Source organism: Monomorium pharaonis, chromosome 10 (genome assembly GCF_013373865.1).
Source record: "Monomorium pharaonis isolate MP-MQ-018 chromosome 10, ASM1337386v2, whole genome shotgun sequence".
Lineage (NCBI taxonomy): Eukaryota > Metazoa > Arthropoda > Insecta > Hymenoptera > Formicidae > Monomorium > Monomorium pharaonis.
Genome location: NC_050476.1, coordinates 9,676,137 through 9,695,126, shown reverse-complemented (window position 1 = coordinate 9,695,126; position 18,990 = coordinate 9,676,137). Strand labels below are relative to the sequence as shown.

General features: G+C 38.8%; 2 protein-coding genes across 2 annotated transcripts; both read left to right on the top strand.

The window, feature by feature from the left end:
* Nucleotides 1–5,486: 5,486 nt before the first annotated feature.
* Nucleotides 5,487–6,302, top strand: LOC118647732. The gene has a single exon (XM_036293170.1). The coding sequence runs from the start codon at nucleotides 5,505–5,507 to the stop codon at nucleotides 6,297–6,299; it is 795 nt and encodes a 264-aa protein (XP_036149063.1). The 5' UTR covers nucleotides 5,487–5,504; the 3' UTR covers nucleotides 6,300–6,302.
* Nucleotides 6,303–15,158: 8,856 nt separating this feature from the next.
* Nucleotides 15,159–15,695, top strand: LOC118647754. Its single transcript, XM_036293194.1, has one exon. It carries the CDS (start codon nucleotides 15,159–15,161, stop codon nucleotides 15,693–15,695), a length of 537 nt encoding a protein of 178 aa, XP_036149087.1.
* Nucleotides 15,696–18,990: the final 3,295 nt, after the last annotated feature.

The following is an 18,990-nucleotide window of genomic DNA, read 5'->3' as shown; positions in this document are numbered from 1 at the left end:
AAATAAATAGCTATTTAATTTTCAAATAAATTTTTGTATATTATTCAGTGTTAACTTATTATAAGTATAAGAGAGCATTCATATCTTGGCAGAAAAGTAGAAAGAAGAAAAGCAGAAATCAATTAGAACTCATGCTAATAATACATCCTGTTCCACTTTTCTTTCTAAACAGAAATGGACTACCAGCATGAATTCTGAATTTCTGGTTTTCTGCTTTTTACTTTTCTGCCAAGATGTGAATGCACCGTAAGTATTAAAATATAAGGATATAAAATTATAAGTGTTAGTATTCTAGTATTAAATTGTAAGTTGTTATAAATTTAATACAACGTAATAATATCTTATTAAAACTCAGTATCGCAAAACATTTTTTAGTATACTGTTACTAATAAGTAATCAGTACACAAAATCATTATACTATCATTATTATGACCTTTGCAAATAAAACATTTAGTTAATAAAATAAAAATGTAAATGTATTTTTACGATAATTTAATATATTACGACATTTAATATATTTTATGATAATTTAACATATTACAAATTATATTATCTAAATAAAGGATCGAATTACAATAAAATAAACATTTAATATGTATAATCTAAATTTAAAAGATTAATATAAAAAAAGCTTTATATTATTATATTTTGTAAAAACATTTGTAGTGTCAAGTAGACTACAGCAAAAATTTTTGATTGTGTTGATAAATTGTATTTTTTAAAAATCATAAATTATGATCTGCAGTAAATGTCACGTGATAATAAATTATTATATAAATTAAATTTATTTTTTGTATTAATTTTTTTTATATTATAATATTTAAATTATATTAACAGTGTAATGTATAATATTAATATATATACCTGTATCAATATATGTTTCCCATCAATTGCTCCAACACAATGTTTAAAATTCCATAATTCTTCAAAATCATGTTCAATGTTTAACCAATCTTCTTTTGTTAAAGAAGATGGAAGTACTTGCTTTTAAAGATTATTCCATACAGCATTACACGTTTCATCAATAATATTACTCACAGTTGTCAAACCAATAAGATATTGATAAGAGATAGATGTCATAGAATCACCAGATGCCAAGTATCTGTATAATAAAAATTGTAATACATTCAAAGTTTATTAATACATTCAAAAACAAAAACAAATAATATAATTATATTATTTTTGAAATTAACCTTATTGTCATTGATAATCATTCTTCAGCAGAAATTGGCTCTCGAACCACCGTTTGTTTAGTAATTTGAGGAGCAATTAAAAATAATAATTCTTCAAATTGCGTTGCTGTCATGCGAAAATAGTTCCTGAATCGACTTTCATGTAATGACATAACTGGAAAAATTGCGTGATAAAATCCATGAGTATCGCGTTTTTTAAATATTAGTTCAACCCAAAATCGCTTTCCATGATAAACTTGTTCTTTTTGTAATTCGTGAATTGCTAATACTGTGAGTATTTTTTCCGCTTATTTTCTTGTTTTTTCTTATTAATGATTGTCACACACTTATTTGGCCATGTATTATATTTGTATGTAAACGACATTTTTATATTAATACAAATTAAATATACTATATTAATGCTCGTCACTTAATTTTTAATGCGTGAATAGTTAATACTAAGACAGTTCTAACTACGGGGCTCCGAGGTGGGTGCAGGTGTGCGGGGGGGTACCCATAGGCGCGGGGGTATGACGTCACGCGGGGAGGGGGATCTCGCGGTGCGGAAATTGCTGACGCAGTATTTTCGGGTCCGCGACCCGGGAGCGAGAGAGAGGGAATCGGGGTCCGCGACCGCCGCCGCCGCCGCCGCCTGCCCCTGCCGCCGCCGCCGCCGCCGCCGCCGCTGTTGTAGCAGCCATCGCCGCGGTGCTCGCTCTCTCTCTCTATTCCGAATTTGTCTCTCTCTCTCATCCGTACGCGATATTTCCAGCCATACAGTTTTATCATTCTCTCGCTCTTTCTCTTTCATTCGTTGCGTTCTTTCATATGCGGTTACATACATGCGTTCCCACCCATCTTATCTATGTACCTCCTACTCGGTTTTGCGCACGCCATTATACCGCAAAGGAATAGGGAAGAGAGAAAATAAGTTATAATAATTATTTATAATTTTTTTTCATTTATTCCTTTTGTAACGCGTCGTATACAATATTGTCTGATGCATAAACCATCAGTTCGCAATCTACGAGCGAAGTTTTTACACATATTTCATTTAACAATTTGACTGCATCGCACTTGTTATGAATATTATTTCGCCGCAAACAGTTTACAAATTGATTATATCGTTCTTTTACTATATGCATATCATCCCATAACTTAAAATATGCATTATTGATAACATCTTCAAGATTTAGTAAAAATTGTACAGTCGATGGTTTCATGTGCATAATTTTGTTATTTAAAGTGAATTTTATGATACTCTCGTTACGTATTTTAACGACTTCGATGAAAAGATCATTAATCCACAACGATGTAGCGGTTGTCGACTGCAGGAGTTGCTCGATATTTGTCCGTTTCTCAATCATTATTACCCAGGTATTACGTGACAGTGGTATCTCATTGCCCTTGTTGTCACCAAGAATCATCTCTACAAAAGGCTCAAGTCCCACACTGATTTCTATATCCAAATATTTGTAGAATGTAGCCGTCAAAGCAAATCTCCTCCCCAGAATGCGCGGAGTATGACGCTGCTGCGACATTGTTCTGTAAAGAAAAAAATGTTGCAAGATATAAAAAATAAAATCCAATTAAATATGTAACAAAATTTGATTTAATTAATTTAAAAAATACTTACGGTTTATCACACGTTTCATTTTGCTGAATCGGAACGTAATAGTTCATTTTCAGGGGAAACTCCGACTTCTTTCGATTAACTGATGTGATACCGTTGTCAGAACTCTTCTTATATTGCACGCCCTTCACACATCTCAGTAGAGGGGACAATCACATATTTCTTCACACATCTCAGTAGAGGGAACAATCACATATTTCAAACTTTACACATTCAAGGATGACCAATGTTTCAGAGGTCAAGCGCCGATGTACGGATGCTGCGGCAAAATATGTTTTAGGCACATACATTTGATACTTATTGATGAGATCATACGAAAATCACACATTCAAATAATGTGAATCTTTGAGAGGTCAAGCGCCGATGTACGGCTGCTGTAATAAAATATGTTTTAGGCATGTACATTTGATATTTACTGATGAGATCATACGAAAATCGCACATTCAAATAATGCAAATCTTGCAGAGGTCAAGCGCCGATGTACGGCTGTTGTAACAAAATATGTTTTAGGCACGTACATAAATCATTTGATACTTACTTGATGAGATCATTCAGAATCGCACATTCAAATAATGCAAATCTTGCAGAGGTCAAGCACCGATGTTAAGACAAAGAAAATGAAGAGTTATAAAAAATATATAAGCGGTCGGGAAGCGCATAATATCGCATTTGATGTGAAGTTTAAGATCCGAGTGCAAGTTGAAACCGTCATCAATCCGGAGTAATAATTCAGTGCAATATGTGTTCAGTGTGCGCACAAAAGAGACTTCTTAGTATAAAAACTACATTATTACAACATGAATGACGATATCGTAGAAGATGCCATTTATGTTCTTAACAATAATGATGATTCCGAAAAACGAAAGCATGTGCAGAGAATATCACCAGTGCAATTTCTGCGTGATCGAGAACTCGGTATACGCGGAACGCATGAACGCACCGTAATACAGGAAGTTTACATACACGACCAATTTGTTCATAACTGGCCTCATCATATGAAGCACAAATTATATAGAGAGATACTCAGTTGGGTTGACACCGATGAAAATGAATATGATATAGCAAAACAAATCGTAGAAAAGACTCAGGAATGCTATTACCATCTCATTGAGATACCAGCAGGTGTTGGAAGGTATATCGAAGTGATAGCAATAATGACCTACTTTGGTTATAATACTGAGAATCCCTATGTAGAGAAAATGCTGCGTACTTACCACGAATTTTCAAATCTTTTGAACAATGATAAGGATGAATACGTTCTGTCTGAGCAAGAGATGGAGATATGTTTTTATATTCGGTGTGAAAGATAAAGCAAGCTAATGCAGTTTGAAATTCAAGACAAATTTCGATTTTGCATTAGGTGCTACGAAACTACATGTGAGTGTCCTGTTGAAGATTGTACAGTGTTGTTTTAAAACAGTGATAAAAAGATATAAAAATGGAGAATAATTTCGAGCAAGTGGAACGCGAGCTGTTGGAGCAAGCAAATGGAGTCACTACTTTGGGCGAGTGTTTTATGTGGTTGCAGCGATGCGACGAAATTATACAACAGCTTGAGGAACATAGCCGCATAAAGCGTCCTTGGCTTGCCGTCGGACAAAGACAATCGTTGGTGGCGAGGATCGCGCGACTCGAAGGTGAAAAGACACAATTACAAAGACGTTTCGTGCATGTAGGTGGTAATTACGCGAGCACTAATAATAACGCGAACAAACTCATGTGGCGAGAGATAGATACAGCGTTCGAGAATCGCATTCAGACAGGTGCAGTGATAAATACAAACTATATTGAACCGCGAACGTTTTTAGAAGACGCAGGCAGTATAGTGCTCGAGCGAATGCGGGACGCTCTAGAGAAACACAACAGTGTAAAAGTGAATATAGCATTCAACAGCGTGTTTGTAACGGGTGATAAACGTGCCAACAAAAGTATAAACACTAAAAATTGTGAACTATTCCAAACGTCGGACTTGGACGAGTGGTACGAGCGACGCGTTATCGAGCCCACATTAGCATCACTCGAAGAGTTTCAAGAACGAGATAGCGGGTGGGCGCTATCGCGAATTCTCAATTTGACTCTAAATATAAATAAGTATAATCCTCTACACGCAGGGTGTTACGTGACATTACAGCAAGAAATAATGATGAAGCGTGCAGTAGTAAACGTTAATTCAAAGGACAATGCATGCTTCGCGTGGTCAGTGGTTGCCGCTCTACATCCTGCTGAAAGAAACACAGGATTGGAATCGTCATATCCGCATTATGCAACAGTCCTAAAGTTTGATGATATTGCGTTTCCCGTTACAGTAAAGGATATTGGAAAATTTGAGAGTCTTAACAATATATCGATCAACGTCTACGGGATGAAAAAGGAAATGGCAATGCTAAAGATTCTTCCGCTGCGGCTCTCCAATGACAAGAAAGAGAAGCATGTCAATTTATTATACGTACAAAATCCGCACGAAGACAGGGTGGGCCACTTTGTGTGAATAAAAAATCTGTCCCGCCTCATCAGCTCCCAACTGAGCAAACATGATGAAAAAAGATACATTTGCGATCGGTATGTATAATATATTAAAATAAATTTTATAATCTAGCAAAAAAAAAGTAATTAAAATTTTTTAAAATTATTTTTACAGGTGCTTGCACTATTTTTCATCATGCGAGAGGTTGCAATCACACACTGTAGACTGTCAGAGGATGAACGACTGCGCTATCACATTGCCCGCTGAAGACGACAAGTGGTTGAATTTCCGGAATGTAAACCACAAGGAACGAGTGCCCTTTATCGTCTACGCGGATCTCGAGTGTGTGCTGCGGAAGACGCAACATGATACAGAGCAAGCGTCGTACACATATCAACAACATGAGGTATTCAGCATCGGATATTACGTGCGATGCTCGTACGACAACGCGTTATCCGCGTACTGGTTTCGTCGCGATAAAGATTGCGTCGCGTGGTTCACTAAACAACTTGAAGAATTAGCGTATAATGTTAAGACTCGTTTATCAATTAATGTCCCCATGGAAACGTTATCGGAGGAACAATTGGAGGCATGCCGTAGCGCGACGCGTCGGTGTATATGTCATATCTGCGATAAGCCATTCGCGTCGGATGATACGCGGGTGTGCGATCATTGTCATTTGGCTGGTCGTTACCGCGGTCCTGCACATTCTCTCTGTAATTTAAATTATCGAAATGCATCATACATGCCAATTATTTTTCATAACTTATCTGGATACGATTCGCATTTCATTATTAAGGAAATAGCCACAGTGTTCAAAGGGAAGACCGACGTGATTCCCATCATGAAAGAAAAGTACATTTCTTTTACAAAACATGTCGTAGACACAGCCGATAAATTAGATCCACACAATTACATAAAACTACGGTTCATAGATTCATATAAATTTTTAAATACTAGTCTCGAAAAATTGGCATCATTTCTAGGCAAAGAAAAATTAAAAATTGTACGTTCCGAATTTTTACACTGACGAGGATTTTGATTTATTGACACGAAAAGGTGTATTTCCGTATGAGTACGTTGACTGCGTGAACAAGCTGCAGGGCACGTGTTTACCGCCGCGCGAATCATTTTTCAGTTCCCTGACCTCTGATACTGTATCCGAGAGCGATTACATGCACGCCGAGAATGTCTGGAAGCGATTCTCCGTTCGAACGCTGGGTGAATACAGCGATCTATATTTAAAAACGGATGTGTTATTGTTAGCTGACATTTTTGAAAATTTTCGCGATAAATGCTTAGAAAGTTACGGTCTCGATTCAGCACATTATTACACTCTCCCCGGATACACGTGGGACGCTATGCTAAAATATACAAAAATTACTTTCGAACTGCTTACTGACATTGACATGGTAATGTTCATCGAACGCGGTATACGCGGCGGTCTCAGTTAATGTTCAGGCAGATATGCAGGCTAACAACAAATACATGCAGACGTACGACCAATCGAAACCATCCTCATATCTTATGTATTTTGACGTTAATAATTTGTATGGTTGGGCGATGTGTCAGCCGCTGCCATATGGGGAATTTCAATGGATCGAAGTCTCGAATTTTGACATAAATGCGATCGCTGCTGATTCACCAACGGGATACATTCTCGAAGTTGATCTCGAGTATCCCCGAGACTTTCACGACGAGCACGCTGACCTACCTTTCTGCCCAACACGCGATAAACCGCCAGGCAAGCGTGAATGTAAACTTCTCGCTACGCTGTATGATAAGGAACGTTACGTCATACATTACCGCAACCTGCAGTAGAGCATGCGTCACGGTCTTCGTATCGCAAAAATACACCGTATATTATTCGCACAATCTTCATGGCTCTGTAAATACATAGAGTTAAATACACGATTCCAGACACTCGCCAAAAATGATTTCGAAAAAAACTTGTATAAATTAATGAATAATGCGGTGTTTGGTAAAACCATGGAGAATGTGCACAATCATGTTGACGTTAAGTTGTTGACAAAATGGGTGGTGCGGTATGGTGCGGAGACAATGATCGCGAAACCAAATTTTCATAGTCGAAGTATTTTTGCAGAAAATTTAATCGCCGTTGAACTTAGAAAACTTGAGGTGAAATTATATAAGCCGATTTACGTAGACATGTGTATCCTAGATATTTCTAAGACGTGTCTATATAAATTTCACCACGAGTACATGCTACCTCTGTATCGTGACAAATGTACATAGAGTCATGTATACCGACACCGACAGTCTCATATACCTCGTCGAGTGCGAGGATATTTACGAGACGATAAAACGTGATATCGCTTCGACACGAGCGATTATCCGGTCGACAACGCGTACGGTATGCCTCTCTAGAATAAAAAAGTTCCGGGCTTGATGAAAGATGAGAATAATGGTGTGATAATGACTGAGTTCGTTGGACTTAGAGCAAAGATGTATGCGTTAAAGGTAGATGGAAAGAAGGACACTAAAAAGGCGAAAGGTGTCAAGAATAATGTAGTAGCGCGAACCATAGCATTTGATGATTATACCCAGTGTTTGAGAGATGAGATCGAGATGACGCGTCGCCAATCATGCATAAGATCCAAGCTACATAAAGTATATACGGTGTCCGAAACGAAAATCGCTCCATATGATAACAAGAGATACCTTATACCTGATTCAGTTGAAACGTTACCGTGGGGACATTATCGAATGTCACTATAATATCTTTAACATTATATAGCTTTTAAATTACACATTTTACATTAAAAATAATTATATATATTTTTATGTTAAAAAACAAGTATTAATAAAAATGTATTAAGGAAGGATGATAAAGAAATCTCACATAATATAAAATTAATATAATAATGTATTTGGTTACATTGTACTTTTATGTGAATATAATAAAAACAATTTTTATTGGATTAAATAACAGTGTCTTTATGTATCCATGAATTATGCGATCCATCGAATCCCAGCCACTTGACATAAATCTCATCTCCTTTTCTGCGCAATATTTTTTCAACGAGATACACGTCAGGATTTGCAACACGCTGCAACTCATATTCGTAAAATCCTCCAGCGATAGGTTTTCCACAGGAATCTTCCAGTACATATGTCACAGGATTGGTACGCTGTACTTTAATAATTTTAAATATCTCCGTAGTCCAATTTGGTGTATAACTCTTCTCAAAAACAGTTTTAAATTTGCTGACGCGCACCGAGTCACCTACTTTAAATCGCGCTGGTGCCGCAATTTTTACGTAACTATACACCGTAGTTAAGAGTTTTTTAGCGATTGCAGGCGTAACATCGATGGGTCGCATGCCGGTAGTTCGATGCTTTCGTGCATTGTACTCTGACATGAGATGCGGCAGCAAATCAATCCATCTATAACTTCCATTGAGTGTAAATTGTTTCCACATGACGTTTTTTAATGTTCGGTTAAAGCGTTCGACAACTGATGCTTTCATTATAGAGTACGTAGAATAATGATTGATATTATGTTTTTTTAATAGTTTCTGCACGTTGGCGTTATAAAATTCCTTTCCTTTATCTGTTTGCAAATTTTTCGGACATTTTCCATCTTTCCGAATTATCTTTGCAATCGCAATAGCAACTTCGCTACCACTCTTGGCCTTCAGCGGCACAGCATGCTTGCTTGCTCAGCACATCGATAACGGTGAGTATGTAGTGATAACCTCGGTTAAATCGTGTGTAAAGACGCATCTCAACCACATCCGCCTGCCACAGGTCATCGTATCCATGAACTATGACGCGTCTTCGAGGAAAATTCCTTCTCGCCGGAGCATGCAACTCCTCAACCAGCAATTGTTTCTCAGACATGTTCAGAGTATGACATGTAAATGGTGCATATATTCAACGTACTAACTTTTTTACTCTGCACGATGAGTTACTGCGAGCTGTCTTTGAATCTCGTTTAGCATATGAGCTGTAATTTCAACCTTACTTTGAAGTGTCTCAATCTTCCTCTCGATTTCATCCTGTCGATCCTTTAAAATTTTCACAGTTTGTTGCACGTATCGTTTATTGGCTGCATCACTATCATCTACAGGTAACGCTAAACGTCGAATCTTGCGCGACTTTGCATCAAAATCGGTGACAACCATGCAAAGAGCGTTATCGCGCACGTAATTTCTGACTAATCCGCTCCATTGATAATATGGTTCCGCACCATCTCTTCCAAGTGATGTTCCAAACTTGTTGATTGACATTTCGATGTTGACTAAATGATTTGTTTCACGCAGTTTTAATTTATAATAAAACCAGCCTCGCGAATTTCCTCGATAATTGATAAAATCTCGTTGCCGTGAGCATTGTGCCCTGCCAGGTGTGAGGTCTCGAGCAATCAAAGGCGATCCACAAGCTCGTTGGGATCATCCCAATAAACATAATCGATCATCCCAATAAACATAATCGATCTTGTTATCATTTAATGTAATAGCGCTTGATAAACCTTGTCCAACTTTTGCGTCTGTTACTAAGGGTGCAATTATATTTTTATATTTAGACCCTTTGTTTCCCATTACTTGATTATGTGCAATATGTCCGCGTCTATATGCATTTGTCACCAATAGAATGTTTTTATAATTTTGCAGGTTATTATTCGTGTACATGTTGGGCATTTTCATGAAAATTAATTCGTACAGACGAGGCGTTCCCGTGTATATTTTACCATCTATAACTATGTTATCATTCTTATGTATGTCGGTGCGTTTATCGCCAAGCATCGTTCCAAAGTCGGTGAAATAAACTCCGTAAACAGTATCTATGATGACTGGTTTTTTATCGCTCAATACAGCCCCCATATATTTTTGACCTAATGGACCATAGTGCATGTGCAACTTTTCACGTTCCTCTCGCGTTTTTAACTGTTGTCGAATAGACGTCACAAGCAGTTCATTGGCTGCTATTTCAAAAACGTCTTCGACGGAAGGTACATGACTGTACGATAAATCACTATCATGTAGTATTTGCGATGTTTCATTCAAATTAGTTGGTACAGTTTTTGATCGTCTCATTTTTTTAACAGGAGTAGAGGTCATTATAAAATTGTTAAACAAAGCGTTTGATCGCTTTCGTTTGGGTTTTGGTTCTGCGTATTCGTCTTCCCCCGAGAAGAACGATTCATTCTTAATCGGATCTGATACATCACCAACGGTGTTTTCAACAATCTGTTTTAATGATTCGACAATGGGCTTAAAGTGTCTCTCCAACGCCGTTTCTTCTTGCACTTTACCCGCTTTCAAAGCGCGATATTTTTTGCGAATTAAATCACTTGTTTTCGCAATCTCTTTCACAATCTTCTCACGATCCATATTGTTATCTGTGTTATCCATGTTGAGAAACGCTACTTGGTCAACGTATCAAAAACAACGGGAGCGTCCCAGATGCGCACAGTAATAAACGGACACAGCAGGCTGAGTGAAACGGACACAGTAACAAACGGACACAGACCAAACGGACACAATAACAAACGGACACAGACCAAATGCGCACAGAGCGAAACGGACACAGTGCGAAACGGACACAGTAACAGACGGACACAGACCAAATGCGCACAGAGCGAAACGGACACAGTGCGAAACGGACACAGACCAAATGCGCACGGACCAAATGCACACGGACCAAATGCGCACACTGCACATGCGCACACTGCACGTGCGCACGGACCAAATGCAATCCATGTACATTGCAAGCAGAGTAAAGTCCACATAGGTTAGCGACTTGGACGGGGTGGGTGCGGGAGCGGGGCCGAAGGCCCCCCTTGCCCCCCCCCCCTGTGTGTGTGTGTGTGTGTGCGTGCAAAGCATTCACTGCATCACATGGGTTTGCGATTTTCCGTGTTTGGTCCGTGCGTATGTGCAGTGTGCGCATTTGGTCTGTCCGTTTCGCACTGTGTCCGTTTCGCTCTGTGCGCATTTGGTCTGTGTCCGTTTCGCACTGTGTCCATTTCGCCCTGTGTCCGTTTGTTACTGTGTCCGTTTCGCACTGTGTCCGTTTATTACTGTGTCCGTTTGGTCTGTGTCCGTTTGTTACTGTGTCCGTTTCGCACTGTGTCCGTTTCGCACTGTGTCCGTTTATTACTGTGTCCGTTTGGTCTGTGTCCGTTTGTTACTGTGTCCGTTTCACTCAGCTTGCTGTGTCCGTTTATTACTGTGCGCATCTGGGACTCACTCAAAACAACTAACTGCTTTATGGTATTGCGAAGTCATTAAATCCTTTTCGATATCGTCCATCGGCGAGTGCGCTATCCTTATCTATCACTAAAAATCCATACTTTTGTTGCCAACAAGTATGACATAAATTGCTAAAATCCTCATAAGACATGTCGGTATTTACATGATCGTTGTACGCATGTTTTAGATTGATACCATCCTGCTTGAATAAAATTAGCAAATTCGCATTGTCGCGTATAAGATGTTTCGGTATCTTTGCATACGTCTGACAGAGATAGAAGCAGTCGACATCCACGTGTCGCCCCATTGCAAAGTAGTCTCTTATCGTATCTTGCTTATCACACGCCACGTCATCAAAGATAAAAATGGAATTCGGAAGCGCTTCACTCGGCTGAATGACATCACAGTTATTGGAGAATGCAAAATAACTAACTTCTTCAATTGGTGTCAATAAATTTTCCAAATATTGATATTTCGGTTATTGTAATGATTTCGAGTAACATACACGTTCTCAAAACGTACTCCATGCGGACTTTCCAACAAGCTTATTAATACGTTTGTCTTGCCACAATTTGACGGACCGCAAATTATACCACGTATAGAACTCGGCAACATGTTTCCATGCCTCCGTATTTTTCTTTCGGACATTATTCTGTCATCAAAATTTGTTACTTTAATCGCTGGTGAATGTTGTACGAACCGCATATTTTCTCCCTCTATGCTCTGATAAAAACTGACAAAAATTATAATAAGACCGATCTATTTATAGAGACGCACCGAGAAAAATTGTTCAGTATGTAAAATGTTTCTCATATTGTCACATCCCTCCGATATACTCGATTTGAGTGCCGAGCAGTTAGAATTCGTGTCGAAACCTATTCTGCTACGCGTGTGTAGCAATTATATCGAACACGTGTGGGACAGGCTTCCGGAACATATAAAGACTGATACGGAGATTCGAAGCCATCGTCGTTGCTACGAACATTACAATCAATCGTTGCACCAGACGCACATCGACGGTCCCGCACCGTTGATAAAGAATTGTCGCGAATGCCAGCGGTAGGTCGCGGCTTGTTAAATCGTGCGATAAATGCGCTTCCTTTCGAACTGCACATATCAGGATATCAATTTTGCGGTCCAGGTACTAGGCTGAAAAAGCGATTGGCCAGAGGTGAGCGGGGTATTAATCCGTTGGACGCGGCGTGTCGCAAACACGACATTGCGTACTCCCGGAGCAACGAACTCACCGATAGACACGCAGCTGATAATATACTCGCTGCGGAAGCGCGAAAACGCATTACAGCGAACGATTCGACTTTCGGAGAAAGAGCTGTTGCAGCAGCCGTTTGGGCAGCTATGAAAACTAAGACGAAAATTGGTATGGATTTGAAAAAGAAAAAAAGTGATAAAAAGAAGAGAGCGAGTAAACGAATACTTCCGGTAGCGAAACGCGGCGGTGTTTTACCCATTCTACCGCTGTTGGGCGTTCTCGGGTCGTTGGTCGATGGAGCGGCGGGAGTTGCAAAGGCTGTGAATGATAACAAGGCAGCGCAGCGTCAGCTGAACGAATTGAAACGTCATAATCGTGTCATGGAAGGTCATGGAGTTTATCTCGCTCCATATAAGCGTGGACAAGGAGTGTCGACAAAAAAAAACGTCAAAAAGACGTTAAAAATGCCAAAAGGTGCAACTACCAACACACAATTATTACAGTTAGCGAAACGTATGAGCATTCCACACTTTAGAGGAATTTTTATGCGTACAGCATTACCAACGGCTGGAGCATATCGAAACGAGAGCGGTATTGTAAATTTAGATAACGCTGAAGGATCAGGTACACACTGGGTGGCATACGCAAAGAGAGGAAATCGCGCTATATACTTTGATAGTTTCGGCAATCTTAGACCACCGAAAGAACTGGTGCAATATTTAGATGTAACGCGGATCGAGTACAATCACAAGCCTTATCAACGTTATGATCAAAGCAACTGCGGCCAACTATGTCTGCGTTTTCTTCAAACAATTAGTAATCAATTTAAAGGCTAACATTGTGCAATTTAACTCAGTATTCGTTTCAACATGTCACTGACGTTTACGCTAACTGGCAAGAGTAGCATCCTCGCGGTAAGCTATTTTCCAGCCGTAGATTTGAGCGATGGCGATTACGAGCTCGGTCTCACAGATTTTGACACATACTATACCATACCTAATGTAAATTCGTCGAATAACAAATTTTATTATGACAAAGACGACAAGGAAATTACAATTCCCGAAGGATCGTATGAATTGCGTGATATAGATAGATATTTGAAACGCACAATTTTATAATCTCCTCCCGATGTTGCGGAAAAGAGAACGTTTCACAAAGAAGATGAAGAAGAGGGCGAATATCCGGTGGTGATTCGTGCTAACAATAATACAATGAAGAGTGAAATTGTGTGCTTATCAGATAAATTTCTTTAAACCTAACAACGTTGGATCGCTGTTGGGATTTTCATCGCGACGTATTCTTGAATCGCGAATGTGGCATGAATCGGATGCACCTATAAATATCATAAACGTAAACATTATTCGCATAGAATGTAACGTGACTGCGGGTGCGTACAGCAACGACAAGTGCGTACACACAATACACGAATTTTCGCCGAGGGTACCACCAGGATATAAGATATCGGAAACGCCTGCACAGATCATTTATCTTCCAATCGTCGCACGGAGCATTACTGATTTGACGATTCGCATTGTGGATCAGGACGGTCAATTACTCGATTTTCGTGGAGAAGAGATTACTGTTAGATTACACGTACGAAGACGATAACGTGAGATGCTCGTGTTGAATGAGCAAGTGAAGGATACAATTTTTACACCAATCAAGAATATTCGACCGTGTGAAATAAATTGTAAGACAGTTAAAAATATTCGCTCATCTGATAAAAAAAATCTCACCGCGTCAAACGTTGAATTTTTTAAATCATTGGGATTTATCGTACAAAATATCTAAAATGTCTAAGATCTTGAACATTGGAGGCGAGCCGATCTTTGACGACAGCATCGTCAAGATTGAGACTTATACGTACAATCCGTACGCCAACACCACTTTTGGATACAGCGATGAAATAAGGATACCCATATAACAGCAGGATTTATACACGTTATCATGTGAAAGTTTTCTCTACGTCGAAGGAAGATTGGTGGTGAAGAAGAAAGACGATACGGATAAAGATGAGATAAATCTCGGAAATAATTGCGTGGCGTTCATGTTTGATGAAATTCGATATGAACTCAACGGTGTGGAAATTGATCGCAACAGAAACGTTGGAATAACCAGCACTCTCAAGAACTATGTATCGTTGTCATATGACAAAGCAATAATTATGCAGAATGCAGGATGGGCATTTTCGTATAACCTACCGGAAGGATACTTCAACTTTTGCGTACCGCTTAGTGTATTATTAGGCTTTTGCGAAGATTACAAACGCGTGATTGTTAACGCTCGTCATGAATTGATTTTGATACGAGCGCGCAATGATAACAATTTTATTGTTGGAAATTCTACGGCTCAACCGGAAATTGAATTATTTAAAGTGCAGTGGCGAATGCCGCATGTTACGTTAAACGAAGTCAACAAATTATCTTTGCTGCGAGCTTTGGAGAGTGGACAATGTGTAAGTATGAGTTTTCGCTCCTGGGATCTGTACGAGTATCCTTTGCTGCAGAGTACGACGAAACATTCATGGGCTGTTAAAACTGATATTCAACTCGAGAAACCGCGCTTCGTTATCTTCGCACTGCAGACTGGTCGAAAAAATATCATGTCTCAAGATGTTACAATCTTTGACGACTGTAATTTAACCAATGTAAAACTTTATCTAAACTCTGAATTTTATCCGTATGACGATATGAATTTAGACTTTCGTAAATCTAGATATGCCATTCTGTATGACATATATCGACGTTTTGGTAAATCTTATTATGGATATGAGTGTGAAACACTGCTCAATGTAATCACATTCCTGGAAAAAGGACCTTTTGCAGTGATTGACTGTTCGCGACAAAACGAATCCGTCAAGAGTGCTACCGTAGATGTGCGCATAGAATTTGATTGCAAGGAAAATGTTCCTGCGAATACTACCGCTTATTGTCTCATTTTACATGATCGTGTAATTGAATATTGTCCGTTGTCCAACGTAGTGCGCAAAATCATGTAACATCAAACTGATAAAAACTGAGATATTTGGTATTAAATTACAGTCTTGAAGAGTTACTCATAATGATCGTACCGACATTTGTGTATCTGCAAGGATTCATTGTCGATAAAAAATTTATCATAAAGGAAGTAGCGGTACTGAGAAAAGGAACTGTTCTCGCACATTATATTTTTGCTAGCCCCATGCCATGGCGTGTTCTTACAAAATCCGACTAATCTTGCGCTTCTTGGTTGATTGCATATCATCATGGATTGCAATGGAAAGACGGGATGATACCGTACAGCATGGCGAAACGTCTGATTACATCTGCTGTGTGTAATACGGATGACAGCAATACTATCATATACGTTAAGGGACTTCAGAAACAAGAGTGGTTGACGGACATGCTCGATACCGATGATGGGATATATATCAAGACATTGGATGCAGATTATGAAGACATTAAATCTTTAAATAATCTAGATGTTAGTAATACTATACGATGTGAAAAACATTCTAAGAATTGTGCATTACAAAATGTATTTAAAATATATAACTGGTGGTCACAACATCAAAATAATTGTGGAATGTTTTCAAAATAAAGAAAAATAAAATGCAATAAAATGTTTTCTACCCTTTCCCCATATAAGATATAAGATATAAGATATATAGATGTATGAAATGGATATAAGATGTATAGATGTATGAAATGGAGTATGATATGTTTAATATGCTCTTTGACTGAGACGTTGACCGAGATAACTCATATAAGACAATCTCGTTGATAAATCACGTACGATAGAAAAAAATTATATGAAGCTAACACAACTTTTTTTCAATTTATTTCACAAGTGATAGTTCAATATCGGTTCGATAGCTATATGATATAGTTTGATAGCTGTACGATGCAGTTCAATATCGGTTCGATAGCTGTATGATACAGTTTGATAGCTGTACGATGCAGTTCAATATCGGTTCGATAGCTGTATGATGCAGTTTGACAACGGTTCTATAGCTGTATGATGCAGTTTGATAGCTGTATGATGCAGTTCGATAGCTGTATGATGTAGTTTGATAGTAGTTCAATGGCGGTTCAATAGATGTGTGATGCCGTTCGATAGCTGTACAATGCAGTTTGATAATGTATGATATAGATGTAAGATATAGATGTAAGTTTGGAATGTTTAATGTGGTTTTTATTTCGAACGAGATGTTAACTGAGACGTTAATCGAGACAGCATTATAAAGCTTTGAAATGAGAATGCGTGCAGATAAAAAAATTCCACAAAGCTGACACGACTTTTTCAAATTCATCTCTCAAGTGAGAGTAACGCACATCTTTAGTCTACTGCTTCTCGACGGTGCAGTCAGTTCATGAAGAGTGATCTTGTGAAGGAACATTTTGTGAAAATGCAGAGCATTCAAATCAAGTATCCCGTCACCGGTGTAAGTGATAGTGCAAGTTTATGTGCAGGTGAAGTGTAAAAAATTAAATAATAATTATATTCTGTTTTTTAGTACGTGTGTGTTGATGAGACGCCGATCTAGCGTGTTGTTATTAACAATGAGCTACGCGTGAGGGTACCGCGTCCTCCAATAAACATCCCTCTAGGAGGATTATTGTCGGTGCGCGAGCCAATAGGTAATCAAGTAAGTTTTTAGACATTTATATTCTAAAAAGTTGTTAAATTATAAGATTAAAAAAAATGTTAATTTTTTTTCTAGCCATGGTTGTACCAAGAAGATATCCAAATTAGGGGCTTTATTAATATTAACAAAAAATTCTGGACACGATGGAGAAGAGATATGCTGAGAGCGCAGAACGATGATGTTTTGGAACGTTCATGCGGTCAATTTGGTGAAGCCGACGTGTGGGACTTGCGCCGTCTTTTTGGCATGTGTCCTCTAATAGATGATAATATCGAAGTTTGGATATAAATATATAAATATATATATAAATAAATGATAATAATGAATTTTGGATATAAATATATAAATATATAAATATATAATATGCGTTCTCGTTCTCACTCCCATCCCTCGCGCGCTTTCACTTGCACTCATCTCACTCACACGCTCTCGCTCTCACCCATTAAATACACACATATTTTCACTCTCTCACACTCATCACACGTTCTCACTCCCACACATCGCATACTACTCATCACATATTACCCATCACGTTCTCTCGCTCCCACCAATCGCACGCTCTCGCTCACACATATCGCATGCTACACATCGCATATTATTCATCACGTTCTCTCCTTCCCACCCGTTATATCCATATTCCCGCATGCTCTCTCACTCACACTCATCACATGTTCTCACTTATACACATCGCATACTATCCATCACGTTCTCTCGCTCCCATCCATCACGTAGTACATTCTCGTTCGCTTGGCAGCGGGCGGCGGTGGCGGGCGGCGGCGGCGGCGATGGCTGCTACAACAGCGGCGGCAGCGGCGGCGGTCGCGGACCCCGATTCCCCCTCTCCCGCTCCCGGGTCACGGACCCGAAAATACTGCGTCAGCAATTTCTGCACCGCGTGATCCCCCTCCCCGCGTGATGTCATATCCCCGCGCCGACGGGTACCCCTCGCACACACGCACCCCCCTCGGAGTCCCGTAGTTAGAACTGTCTTAGTATTAGCTACTTGCGTGATCTGGAAAAAAATAAGGTTTTTTAGCTAAACCAATTCAAAGTTTATCTTTCTCCCTTCACATTTAAAGAAAAAAAATAATTCTAAATTAAAACAAACTCTTATTTTATTATTCTTTGTACTTACATATTGGGAGCAAGAACAATGTCAAATTTTAACGAACAAAATGACAATACCGAATAATACTGGCGATACTGTATGTGTATACTATCGCTAATAGGTTAAGTTGTTGCTCAAAATTCGACGTTGTATCCTTTTTTATAGATTTCAGTTGTCGCTGGCGGCAATCATGGTCACGTGACTTTCTGACGCTAAAAAATGAGCGTCGAGCGTCAGCATGAAAAAAATAGCTTTAGCTGGTGTTGGGAAAAAAGGTTAAGTTGGTAGTATTGAGAATTCCCAACGCTGTGTTCGTTTTCTCCCAGCTGGAAGTAGTTGGAGATCGATCGAATAGGTGCATTTAGTGCAAATGACAACAAAATATCTTAACAAACGATAACGTACGCACGTGTTTTATATATAACTTATACCTACGATTGTTGAAATTTAGCAAATTCAAGGTAATCCTTTTCCTTTATTTAATAACACTTAAATGTAAAATAGAGTAAATGTAAAATAACGTTATTAATAAATAAAAAGCAAGAAATAAGAGGAACA

Coding starts and splice junctions, on each gene's coding strand:
- LOC118647732 (XM_036293170.1), top strand. CDS start 5,505: ATGAACGACTGCGCTATCACATTGCCCGCTGAAGACGACAAGTGGTTG.
- LOC118647754 (XM_036293194.1), top strand. CDS start 15,159: ATGAGTTTTCGCTCCTGGGATCTGTACGAGTATCCTTTGCTGCAGAGT.